Consider the following 14,652-nt stretch of genomic DNA (forward strand, 5'->3'; position numbering starts at 1 on the left):
TCCCGTTGAGAGATATGATTACCACTAGTAATATGGTAGATCAACTTTTGTGTTAGTGTGTCTGTCAAATATGTGGATGTTCAAATAGGTTAAGAGACTGCAGCAAGCAGGTGGGTATGAACTAACACCAAGCTAGACAGACTACACTGAGTCATAAGATGTGATTCAAAAAGTGGACTCCAAACAAAACTGTCATGAATAATAAAGAGTATGGACATTGATAAGCTGTGGTAAGTGCCCTTGTGGCCTAATACAGCCACCCCTATTTGAGAAAGTCATTGCACCAACAACCTGAGGTTGCTTGCATATTGCTTGCATATCAGATTTGGGAGTGTAGCCAGAAAAGGCTCTCATCACAAACACTGCAGGACAAATGAGTCTTGAACCTCACTGCACCTTCACATTACATCAACAAACATAAAACACAAAATAAAATATTATCCATACAGGGTGTACATAAAATCAGAAACACTCACCTGAAATCATGCAATGTGTGCATAAAATCGGAAACACCCACCTGAAATCAATACACTGTGCATGTAGAATTATAAACACTCATCTGAAATCCACACACTGTGGGCATAAAATTGAAAACACCCACCTGAAATCTATACACTGTGTGCAAAAAATCAAAAATACTCACCTGAAATCCATACACTGTGCACATAAAATCAGAAACATCCACCTACAATCTATGCACTGTGCATAAAATCAGAAAAAAAATGAAATTCATACATTGTGCTCATAAAATAAAGCCCACCTGAAATTCATACACTGTGTGCATAAAATCAGAAACATCTACCTGAAATACACACGCTGTACAGATAAAATCAGACACACCCACCTAAAATCCATGCACTGTGTGCATAAAATCAGAAACACCTACCTGAAATCCACACACTGTGTGCATAAAATCATAAAAACCCACCTGAAATCCATACACTGTGCTCATAAAATCAGAAACACTCACCTGAAATTCATACACTGTGCACATAAAATCAGAAACACCCACCTGCAATCCACGCACTGTGTACGTAAAATCAGAAACACTCACTTGAAATCCAAACACTCCACGGCTAAAATCAGAAACATGCAACTGAAATCCACACACTGTGCACATAAAATCAGAAACACCACCTGAAATCCATACAATGTGTGCATAAAATCAGAACCATCCACCTGAAATCTCAGAATGTCATGTTGAGTCACACAGAACTGTACCTTCAGCTCACTGTTGCTTTTTTTCTGTGAATCACACATTCTGGATCAATAGAACAGTAAGTTAGTCAGGTTCTGTTGAGCTGCAAGCTATTTGTGTTAGCTTCCACTTTTTTGGGAATCACTACTATCATTTTTATCTCGTAATATCTTCAGCTACCCCTTTGAACTAAAGTCAAAGTTTTCCTGAATCTTACCTGCACTCTTTTAACCAGGAAATGTAAATGTAAATAGTAAAACAATGCAGGGTTTAAAACAGTTATTGCTGTACCCTTCTTTCAAAGTGTACTATAAAAAGGGAAACATTTCCACTCCACCATGTCCAGCATTTCTAAGCTAATTCATAGAATGTTAAGATACAAATGCTGCCTCACATGGAACATACCATTTCAAAATAGACACGTCCTGAGTCTTCGTGGTTGTTCAGTGCGTTTATCTCCACTGCTGCATAAGCTACCACCACTGTGCCTTCTGGCCTGAAAGAAACTGTTGGTGGGCTGACACTCCACGTCTTTACCACTGTATCTTGTAAAGAAATTCCTGGCAAAAGCTGCACAATTATAATAACAAAAAAAAAATTATTATCTGATGGTACTGTCCACTGTGCCATATGTTCAGAAAATCAGAAAACAGTGACATGTTGCATATTCAACAACAGAGAGCAAATGTTTTTCGCAGAGATTTTCTACCATAGTTTATTGTAACAGCATAGCTCAAAGGACTGGATGAGTCAACATATTCAGTGTTTTCCTTCAGCATTTAAATATGAAACTTTCAAGTGGTTCACTGTTTGTGATTCGGATATCAGCTATACAATCAGTAATCATATATTGCCGCCCCTCAAAATGATGGACTATATCAGATTTTTCTGTTTTCTAATTTGCATTCATTTCTTGTTGATTCTGTATAATTACTGGCTGTTTAATGGGTGCACTTCAACAGAGTAAATTACTTTATCGACCAGTTCCTTTTAAGGAAGTGGTAGAGGTAAGAATGTGTTATCTATTCTTACAATGAAGACTGTAGGCAAAAATCTGAGATTTAGGTATGAGACTATACCAAACGTCTATACCGTCACTCTCCACAGCAACCTCTTCATTTTTCAGTGATGCCTTTAGGTGTTCACAGTACTTAACAAGCATATCTCAGTTTACATGCAATAATAATCTTTGTGACTCGTGTAAACTTATTTCTTTTATTTATCTAAGAGAGAACACTCACTACCTTTGAAATAGCCAAAACAGTACCCCTCAACTATTTTTACACCAAGACAAACATAGTGTATCATTAACTACACCTCTGGTTATGATTATGTGAACTAGAAGCAAAAATACATAGTTCTAAGCATATGTTGTAGTGCAAAGCATCCTACCAAAGAACTGTAAGCTTCAGTTTCTCATAGGAATGAAAGTTCAGTGCTGTATACATGACTGATAAAGTTATATATTCCTCCTGAGAGAAGGACAATATTTCTTTTTTTATTTTTATTTATTTGTGACTTATCTTAAGCAACAAAAGTTTACACACCAACCAGTAACTTCTGCTTTCCCTCCAGAGGAGATCAACAACTGAACCCAGGTACATTCAGACTGTAAGACTGGGCTTTTATTACATCTTATCTGGCAGTTTATCTTTCAGATACATTTGAATGAATTCCATAGTATTTATACATAACATTTTAAATAACTATGTACACTATTTACATTAGCCTGAGACTATAGCAGATCTTAATGTATACACTTACTTTATAAGTATGTCCAATCCATTATCAGAGTGTCTGATCAATTATTGTAAAGTGTCAATCAACGATAAGACTTTTCCCCAAGGGTTGTTGATAAAAGGCTTTGGATAAATTCTTAGTTCTTTAATTTTAATTTCTAATAATGCTGTGGTCTTCAGTAGGCCATAGAAGTCTTCCAAAGTTGGTATTGTGTTTGTATTCCATCTTCTTGTTATATGCTTCCTTGAAATTGCAAGTATAGTCCATACTAGATACATGTTTGACCTATTCAAATGAGGACCTTCGTTCACATTTAATAATACAAGAGCTTTAGTTAAATGTTTCCCATGTCAAAGTCATTATATATGATTTCATATATGTATTTCGTAAATTTAGATATTTCTTTAAATGAAGAATTGTTAGTTATTCTACTTAAATCTTGCGAATATGACAGAATACTCTGTAAAGTTAGCCAGTCCTGTTGTGGAATTTTGTATGTTGTTTTTATTTCTTGCATATCTCAAACTTTTAGTTCTTTGATACATTGGAGCCAACAAACAAATCTTTTCTGTTCCTAGGAATTAATCTTCTTCTTCTTTCGGCTGCTCCCATTAGGGGTTGCCACAGTGGATCAACTGTTTCCATTTCTTCCTGTCCTCTGCATCTTGCTCTGTCACACCAACCACCTGCATGTCCTCTCTCACCACATCCATAAACCTTATCTTAGGCCTTCCTCTTTTCCTGTTACCTGGCAGCTTCATCCTTAGCATCTTTTTCCCAATATACTCTGCATCCCTCCTCAGTACATGTCCAAACCAACGTAATCTTGCCTCTCTGGCTTTGTCTCCAAACCTTCCAACCTGGGCTGACACTCTAATATACTTATTCCTAATCCTGTCCATCCTCGTCACACCCAGTGCAAATCTTAACATCTTCAACTCTGCCACGTCAAGCTTTGACTCCTACATTTTTGTTAATGCCACTGTCTCCAACCCATATAGCATAGCTGGTCTCACTACCCTCTTGTAGACCTTCCCTTTCACTCTTACTGGTACTCGTCTGTCACAAATCATTCCTGACACTCTTCTCCACCCACTCCGTCCTGCCTGTACTCTCTTCTTCATCTCTCTTCCGCACTCACCATTACTCTGAGCTGTTGATCCCAAGTATTTAAACTCATCCACCTTTGCCACCTCTACTCCCTGCATCCTCACCATTCCTCTATCCTCCCTCTCATTCACACACACATATTCTGTCTTAGTCCTGCTGACCTTCATTCCTCTTCTCTTTAGAGCATATCTCCACCTCTCCAGGGTCTCCTCCACCTGTTCCCTACTCTCACTACAGATCACAATGTCATCTGCAAACATCATAGTCCACAGGGACTCCTGTCTGATCTCGTCTGTCAACCTGTCCATCACCATTGCAAATAAGAAAGGGCTCAGAGCTGATCCTTGATGTAATCCCACCTCCACCTTAAACACATCCGTCACTCCCACCGCAGACCTCACTGCTGTCACACTACCCTCGTACATATCCTGTACCACTCTTACATACTTCTCTGACACTCCCGACTTCCTCATACAATACCACAACTCCTTTCTAGGCACCCTGTCATGTGCTTTCTCTAAGTCCACAAAGACACAATGCAACTCCTTCTGATCTTCTCTGTGCTTCTCCATCAACACTCTCAGAGCAAACATCACACCTGTAGTGCTCTTTCCTGGCATGAAGCCATACTGCTGATCACTAATCATCACATCCCTTCTTAACCTAGCTTTCACATAACTTCATGCTGTGACTGATCAGTTTAATCCCTCTGTAGTTACTACAGCTCTGCACATCACCCTTATTCTTAAAAATCGGTACCAAAACACTTTTTCTCCATTCCTCAGGCATCCTCTCATTTTCCAAGATTTCATTAAACAATCTAGTTAAAAACTCCACTGCCATTTCACCTAAACACCTCCATGCTTCCACAGGTATGTCATCTGGTCCAACAGCCTTTCCATTCTTCATCCTCTTCATAGCTGTCCTTACTTCCTCCTTGCTAATCCACTGCACTTCAGTAGTCACTATCCACACATCATCCAACCTTCTCTCCCTCTCATTCTCTTCATTCATCAGCCCCTCAAAGTACTCTTTTCATCTGCTCAACACACTCTTCTCGCTTGTGAGTACATTCCCCTCATTATCCTTTACCATCCTTACCTGCTGCACATCTTTACTAGCTCGGTCCCTCTTTCTAGCCAATTGGTACAGGTCCTTTTCTCCCTCCTTAGTATCCAGCCTTTCATACAACTTTTCGTATGCCTTATCCTTCACCACCTCTCTCTTTGCCATGCACCTCATCTCCTTATACTCTTGTCTACTTTCTTCATCTCTCTGACAATCCCACTTCTTCTTTGCCAACCTCTTTCTCTGTATACTCTCCTGTATTTCTTCATTCCACCACCAGGTCTCCTTGTCCTCCTTCCTCTTTCCAGATGTCACACCAAGCACCTTTCTAACCATCTCTATTACTAGCTCTGCTGTAGTTACCCAGCTATTCGGTAACTCTTCACTGTCACCCAGTGCCTGTCTTAACTCTTCCCTGAACTCTACCTCATAATTACCCTTTGTCAATTTCCACATTTGATCCTTGGTGCTGCCCTCACACTCATCCTCCTCTTCTTGATCACCAATGTAATCCTACAAACCACCATCCTATGCTGCCTAACTACACTTTCCCCTGCCACCACTTTACTGTCTCTAATCTCCTTCAGACTGGCCCTTTTACATAAGACATAATCCACCTGTGTGCATCTTCCTCCACTCTTGTATGTCACCCTATGCTCCTCCCTCTTGTTAAAATACGTATGCACCACAGCCATGTCCATCCTTTTCGCAAAATCCACTACCATCTGACCCCCTGCATTCCTTTGCTTAGCACCATACCTACCCATCACTTCCTCATCCCCTCTGTTCCCTTCACCAACATGCCCATTGAAATCTGCTCCAATCACTAGTCTCTCACCCTTGGATACCGTCATCACCACTTCATCCAACTCACTCCAAAATTTTTCTTTCTCATCCATCACACACCCAACTTGTGGAGCATATGCACTAACAACATTCATCATTGCACCATCAATTTCCAGCTTCATAAACATCACCCAGGAATTAATAATTTCTCTATATATTTTATGTGGAAAGTTCTTTGTGACTATAAATGGTGTTAAAAGATCAAACCAGATTTTTAAATCTATATTTGCATTAATAATTTTCCAAAAATGAGTCATTGTAATAATTAATCACACGAGTTTTAGTGGGTTTAGTTATGGTATATTGCATACTAATACATATGTGCCATGGCAAATTGTTTTTATCTATTTGAATTTTTTTTGTAAATCAAATTAATTTATTGATATTATAGTTAGTAATTATTTCCAATTTGCAGAGTAATTTGGACTTATCCAATCTGAGATTGTTTTAGATATTGATGCTTTTATATATGTTCTATATCAGGAAAGTTTATTCCTCCCTGTTTCCATGGTCTGATATGATGCATTAAAGCTATTCTGTTTCTTTTGGGAAACCATAAAACTTTTACTAAGCATGAATTTATTTCTTTAAGTATATTCCTTTCTGGTAACAGTTATATTGCCAAGGCTATATATGGGATCTTGGGCAGTGAAAACATTTTTATTAACTCTAGTCTATCTTCAAATGTTAATATTATTTTGTTCCATTTTTCAACAGAGATTTTAATTGTATTGATGATATTATTGTAGTTTTTTGAGACTAATTCATTATTATCCTTGCATAACTCAATTCCTAGATATTTTAAGGTAGATTCTTGTTTCCCTATGATGTGATCCCCCTTAGTCTGTACTTCTTTTTTTTATTTAAAAATAACAATTTTGATTTATTGAAACAGAGTCCTGAAGTCATGTGAAATTTGTCAATTAATATATTTAATTCTTCTAATGCCTTTTTTGTATTAGATAATGTTAGTAATATGCCATCAGCAAATAGCATTACTTTAGAATTGTATTGTTCTGAAACATCTATTCCTTTGATTTTTATATTGTTATGAATTGAATCTGCCAATATTTCAATAGCCAGAGCAGATAGAATTGGTGACATGAGACATCTTTGTTTAGTGCCTTTTGTTATATGTATAGATTCAAAGATAAAGGGACCTAACTTGACATATGCTAAATTATTTGTATTTATATTCTTTAGGAGATGAACAAAGGATGCAGAAAATTCAAATAGCATTAGGATTTTGAATAAATAGTCCCAATTTAGGGAATCAAAGGCTTTCTCTATATCTAAGCCAATTATGAGCGTTTCTGTATTTTCTTTATTAACATAATCTATAAGAGAAATGATCCTTTTAATATTGTCATGTGTGTGTCTATGATATATAAATCCAGTTTGATCATTATTTATTGTTTTGGATAGTGGTATTTTCATTCTGTTAGTTAATATTGTCATAAATATCTTATAGTCATTATTTAATAATGATATAGGTCTATATGAGGCACAGACGTTTGGGGATTTGTTTTCCATTAGAATTGGTGTGATTAAGGAATATCTCCAAGAGGGTAGAATTAAAGCTTGTGACTGAATTTGTAATAGAGTTTTATGGAAGAGGGATACTATCTTTGAAGGAAAAAGTTTATATATTTCCATAATTATGCCATCTATACCTGGAGCTGTAATTTCTTTGCAGGATATGGGTGCTTGCAGATCTAGTTTTATTTTTTTCTGGTTGCCTTTATAATTATTGGAAATTAAATCCAAGTGTTTTTTAACAGTTCCTGTTCCAATGCCTGAGAACCAGTATAGATTGGCTAGGGTCCATATTCTGTTATTATATTTAACTATTACTAATGCCATAAGGCCTTCTTTATCTTCATACTTATAAATGATTTCTGGGTCAATCACATTTGTTTTCCATAAAATTGTTACCCCTTTTGTCTTTGTCTTATAAGTGGATTGCGCCAATATCATATATTCCTTAGGATTCCATTTGTAATTGTCATTTCTTCTGAAATGATTTTCTTGAAGGAAGACAATTTGTGCTTTGTTCAGTTTTAAATATTTCATTAGATTTGATCTCTTACTAGGATTGTTTAAGCCAATGGTATTTAAAGATAATAAAGTTAAATCATTCTTAGGATGTTTAGACTATGTATTTTTTGTTTTATTGTGACTATTATACATTTCCTCTAATAACTATAAAGCATATGTTTGAGCTTTTAAAGGAAATTATCAGTTTTTTACTTTGAGTGTTTACCAGTAAAGTAATGTTTTGGTCAGGCATACTAAAAATGTTTTTGTGAAATAACAAATTTAAATTAATAAATGTTAACAAAACTAAGATCCGCACTAGCCATGGAACGAAAATCATTCCTAATCTGATGGATAAACCTAAGTCCTTCAGATTATCACTCATACCTTGACAATCCAGAACATCTGAGCTCCATAAATTGAATTATTATATGGAGAATATTTTTAATAGGAATAAGCAATATTTATATTATTTTGAACAGATATAGTACTAGTGTAGATTAGACAGAATTCTAATACAATATAGATGTCTACTTATTGTATAAGCAATTATTTACATGAAAGATAGATGATAAGCAATTCAATAATAGTAATTAGGATGTATCATATATAAAACCTCAATAAAAGATTATAGCACACAGTTATTTAGTATATTCACCCTTATTGATGAAGTCTTTCAAAATGTATTACTTAATATAAACAGATGGTAATAGTATTTATACCTAATGTTTATAATACAACATATTTTACTGGATATATGAGAAGTTATATTTCATTATTTGCCAGCTTTTAAGTAATCACTTTGTTGCTGACTTACTTAAAGCATCAAGTTTGTTTTATGTGAACATTGATGAAAGTTAGTGCATTTTAATTATCATTGCATCCCTCTTCCCCCCATGTCCTACACATAAGGATTTTCATATCTGTCATTTCTTATTACAAAATGAGTGAAATTAAAGGTTAAAAACAACAAATTCACTTATTGTGATTAATGATTACAAGTTCCCTTTCCATATTCATAAATTGCCATTTTATGGCATATACTGAAAGTTTTTAGATTTAAATGGCAGCATTCTATTTTCCATAATTAGCAAAGGTTAAACTGAGTGATCATTGTCAATTTAATACTAACTGTTCAGAATATGATTGTTACATTCTGTGACATTTCAAGTTCAGGCTTCTATTGTTTCTCTTGAAAAACATTGTCAATTTGATGTCATGTATAAAACATTAGTTACCTTGGTAACCGCTTAAGTATTATATATGGTCAAGATGGGTTACAAAAACTACAATTCAAGTTAAAGCAATTACATGACTTGTTATGCATATTTACTTACATAAAAAACATCATGCTTCCCCTTGATGTTCAATATAGTGTGTCATTAATGACAAGTTAAGACAGTAGTGTTATTATACACAAGCCCATGTTATTAAATCCTGTCTTTAATATCTAAGTTCAGCAGATTGCTTCATCTTACATGATGATTATATATTTTATGTCTAGTTTTACTAAAATCATACATTACATAACTATTGTGGTTTTTTTTTTTTTTTTTTTTGGCTGTTGCTTACTTATTTGAGAGACCACAAGCTGTAATGCTTATTCTTATTATCAGCTCATTCCAAGGATGTTTATACAGTCCATAGACTTTAAATTATGAGACCCTTCTAGTTTCTTATTTGTTATAACTATATTTCCATCCTTACATACACACATATCAGTACTTCAAGCACGGGCAACAACGCCCATCCAGTTTTGCCAGAATACCATTCAATAGTTCATGTGATGTGTTTCCAGGCTGTTCTTAAAATATCCAAACCAGTATTTGTCCTGTTCCATTTTACCAGCCTGTTCCATGCAGTGGCAACTCTGCCAGTGAACCATTCAACACACCTTCCATTCCCACAGATATTTCCATAAAGAAAATCTGATGACTCTCTAGCACTTCCCCGCAACCTCAAACACCCCTAGAATCAGCTATCCCCATATGCCCAACATGTCCGAGCAAGCTCACCTCCCAGACCACTGCAAAGGGTACTGCACAAGACCAAGTGCTCTTAGTCTTTCACAATAACCCAGACTTCCACTCTTATGTAAGTCCTTAATGTGTTTGGACCAAAATACATTTTAAATATAAAATTGTGCTTTTTTTTTCTTTCAAGGATCAACTTAATGAGCTAAACGAAGTGTTGGGAGACTATCAATATGTGTGCATGTGGTTTAAAACAGCTCCTTTATTATATATGTATTTTTTTAAACCAAAAACTTCATTGCCGAGAATCATCTCGGAGGCTCCTCAAAGCCATTAAGCATTATCATCACTGTCTCTGTTACCATAGCAACCTGGGAGCATCTGTTTCTGTTAGTGTGTATGTGTACTGCATATCAGAGGCTCAAAATACACCTGAAGCAAAGCTTCACTTCACTGCAACTTCAAGCCTAAATTCCCTCCTTTTCAGTGAGGCAGCAACCAGGAAAAGAATGGAGAGCAAACAGATTAAAAAAAAAACCTCCCAACAAGCCACCACAACAAGAGATAACACATTCTTCCAGCCTTCCCACCTCTCACTCAGCAGATGTATAAACAAACTATTCTCTGTCAAAATATCATAATCACAGTTTTATCCACCCCCTTCTCCTGGATCCAGGCTAAAACACCAAATGTCTCTTCCTAATGCACAAGCATTAGTAAACCTTGATCACAAGCTGCAACCCACAGCTTCCCTAAGATGAAAACGGCAACATACAACAGCTGCCAGACACAGCTGGATCCACACACACCATGTCAGGTTTAATAAAACAGCACTTGAGGCTGTGATACCTGCCATAATTGATATTAACTATGTTTAGACAGAATAATAATGACATTTGTACTAGCTGCCAGACACAGCTGCATCCACGCACACCATATCAGGATTGATCAAACAGCACTCATAGTTGTGATACCTGCCATAATTTATATTAACTATATTTAGACAGAATAATGATGGCATTTGTACTAAGAACTTGCTACTATTATTTAACGAGGATATACATCACATTTCTAAATCATACTTTAGCTGAAGAAGGCATTAGTCTCCAAATTTTTTTTCTAAACACTCTATTGTTAATGCTATTATATATGATGTTAATTTATTACATTTGAGTTTGAACTCTGATGAATGGTACCTTGTTGAATTAGTTAATTAATTACTTAAATTATTATAAGTAAAAACATTGAAAAATGAGCACGATAAGTATTCACTGAGTTCAAGCAGGGGAATATAAACTTCTATGTTTGTATTATATGTTGCTTTCCTTGGCTTATATATAATGTAAATAGTAACCCATCTTGACCTACCTTTGTTTGTGAAGAATTATTGGACTCTTTGAACATTCTAAATAAATCATTACTCTTTCTCAGTTGTTTAAGAAACCCTCCTTTTTTTAAATAAAAACAGATGACAAGTGATGTACCATATCAGTTGATACTTTGAGAGATGCAGTTGTAAGATTTATTTTTTTGGGGAATCTATCTTGGAATCAGTTTTTTGTTTCTTCTTTCTAGCATCAGTCCAAGGATTTGTTTCCTTTATTCTTTTAAGAAAAAGCCGAAAGACATTACTATTCTTTTAAGAGTAGGGGCCATCCATTCAGTTTCTTCTGGTATAGACACTATGTTGTTGTTTTTGATTAATATAGTAGCTTCTTCTAAGTCATTAAAGGTTCTCATCTCATTGGCAAAAAATATTTTTATCTTGGCTGGAAAGTCCAGCTGTTCTTTAATGTTGTTTTGTTTCAACAGTTTTATAATTGGCCAGACTTTTTTCCTTTGTTCTAGTATTCTGGAAGAATAATCATTGTCAAACCTTATCAGGCTTTGATTGTATTTTAAGGGTGATGTTCTCCAAGCAGATTTTAATATTAGTTCCTTGTCTAGAAATGAAAGAAATTTTATAATGATGGATCTAGGTGGATTATTTGTTGAGTTAGAAGCAGGTTTCTTCAGTGCTGTATGCGCCTTTTCAATTCCAAACGAAAGTCCCTCTTTCAAGTCTACATATTCAGGAATCTAGGTTAAGAATGAAATAATGTCTTCTCCTTCAGTGTTTTCAGGCAGACCAAAGATCCTTATGTTGTTTCTCCTTTCCCTGATTTCTAAGTCATCCATTTTGTTAAGCAGCCATGTATTCTGTTTAAGCAGAAATTCATTTTGGAATTCTTCTTCTCTGAGTCTCCCTTCAATGTCATTTAGAGTAGTCTCTATATTTGTTATTTTTGTATGGTGTTGCTGTAAGAGTACCTTAAGAGTATCAGTCTGTTTTTGAGAATTTAATTTGAGGTTTTCTAAGTCATTTTTAAAGCCATCCATCTTCAAAAATAGTTCCTGTAAGGTAGAGGTCATCAATTGCAGTTCTTTTTTCAAAGCAGCATCTGGATGAGAATTCCTTGAGTTGTTCATATTCAGTGACTCAATATATCTCCAAGTTACTTGACAGAAACATTTTTGTATATCTCCACCACAACTGATATTTATTTAGTTTAGTAGCTTATCTATAGATTTCTGATGTTTTAAATTTGAAAATAATCACGTTTTCCTATATTATTACACTACTTTTAAGAGCTCTCAAAATTCACTGCTTTCAGTTCGCCATCTAGGCCCCCCCCCCTCTTATCTGGCAGTTTAGTTCAGAGTGTTAAGGCTATGAACTGTTAATGTCCTTCATTTTGTACTCCTGGGTTTAATCTCCTCAATTTCTACTTTCAAATTGTTCAAGTCTGAGGAAGTCATTTAACCTAACATTGCTCTCAGGAGGTCACCTTTGAGATGGGCCAGTTGTGTCCAGTGAGTTTACATGGGTAACAACCAAATAATAAGCCCCCTTTTGCCTCCTTTTCTAGGACCTGATGAGTAGTGACATCAAAGTAAGCTCTGTCTATTCTTTCATGCATATGCCTCAGTTTAGATACTGATTTGTAACTTACACTGAACTGTTTCTTACTGGTTGCAAATCTACATGTTTAGATGGGATGTGGGATGGAAATGGCAGGTGTTGCAGAAATCTACTGTTACTCCTGCCTTTTTGCAAGACAGCTGTTTTGGTAGCTGAAATAATTCCTTTTCACAAATCCAGCCATTGGGCACTCATGTCCTAATAAAACTTAAGATTATCATACCTAGGAGTTTCTGCTTATACTTGCTGAGCCCACTATATTTGGGTGATGCACTGTTGCAGTGGTTAACATTATCACCTCATAGCAAGAGGTTATCCGGTTTAATTATTGGCTGGGGTACCTTCTGTGCAGAGTCTGCATATTTCTCCTGGCATTCAAGTGGATTTACTCCAAGTACTCCAGTTTCTTCCCACATTCCAAGGACATGTCTGGAGTATTTCTCCCTGGGCCTCCACTGAAAATAGGCTCTGTCCTAGTCAGACTTTCCCAGTCAACAAATGTTAAATAAATAATAAATGTTTTCCAATATTTCATTAGCCTAAATCTGTATAACCTAGAGTCTGGCATAATCTACAAATGTCATTGTTGAAACAGCATGGTTTGCTGACAAAGATTTTATAATCTGTATCTGAAAATAATGACAATGCGGTGTGTTTTATAAGCTTTCAACACACCCATGACATGCAACAGTGCTTGAGTACATGTAAGTGAAGTTTGCATAATTATATCACAAAAATGTATATTTAAAAGGCTTTCAAATAAATGTCTTACAATGGCATTGGTAGTATTTAAATTATGATGAGTTACAATGAAAGTCATATGTTCCAGATTTGCATAATTTTGGAATATGATATTCACATAGCTTTCCATGAATATTTATTTCTGCTTTTATTCTCTTTCATTGATTACCCCAATAATGGTGATTTTTGTAGGCAACTATTTATGATTACATCATGAAAGAACATAACATAACTAACTAAATTACCTGGAAACGTGACTGGCTGATGAAAACTGCTTTTATCTTTTAAAAGCAGATGCATATGGATTCCGAGAAGGTATTGAGGCAAACAAAAGTATGTATTTAAACTGCTTCGGTCTGAACTGACCCTCACTCAACTTTTGCAAACAAATCTTGGCTTGCCATCATAGTCCAAATAATACTTTAGTTAAATTTCACAGTATCCTAGTGTTTGCAGGAATAATATCAGGGTACTTTTCCTTGGAAAACAACAAATTATGTTACAGAAAAAATAATTACTTTCCCCCAAAATAAAATAATGCTCAAAAAGTTCTTATTTAAATTGAAATTAATGTAATTGGAAAATGCCACTTAAGACACCAAAGGAAATGAAACTGTGAATCACCCAAAGATGAAGAAAAACAGGAGCCTCTACATCAGGATGGCAATGCAGCTGGGGTATACCTTTTCCCAAAAAAAAGATAAACACAATGCAGAAAATAATGAGAAGGATTTAAATACCCTGAAATAAGATGTACACTTCCTAATTTTATAGATGTATAGAACTTATTTAAAGAAAGAACAACAGACTACATATAATGGATATATCTAACAATAGTATGATTCTGCTGAACCCTAGATTGCTGTCTGTGAATATATTATTTTCTCTGAGCACAACTTCTGTGGGCACTGTGTACATTTTTGGAAGATATTAGTACAATATGTAAACCATGATGCTTTGAGGGAAAAGAAATGAGA

General features: G+C 35.4%; 1 protein-coding gene across 1 annotated transcript in view; it reads right to left on the minus strand.

The window, feature by feature from the left end:
* Positions 1 to 14,652, minus strand: part of LOC122809713 (cholesteryl ester transfer protein) — an 840,169-nt gene that overhangs the window by 138,957 nt on the left and 686,560 nt on the right. The window contains exon 11 of the mRNA XM_044081408.1: positions 1,604 to 1,768. Coding sequence (XP_043937343.1) covers positions 1,604 to 1,768 — 165 coding nt within the window. The remainder of the gene's footprint in view (positions 1 to 1,603; positions 1,769 to 14,652) is intronic.

The sequence above is a fragment of the Protopterus annectens genome, chromosome 8.part0, assembly GCF_019279795.1.
Source record: "Protopterus annectens isolate FY-2018-M chromosome 8.part0, PAN1.0, whole genome shotgun sequence".
In the NCBI taxonomy this organism is placed as follows: Eukaryota; Metazoa; Chordata; order Ceratodontiformes; family Protopteridae; genus Protopterus; species Protopterus annectens.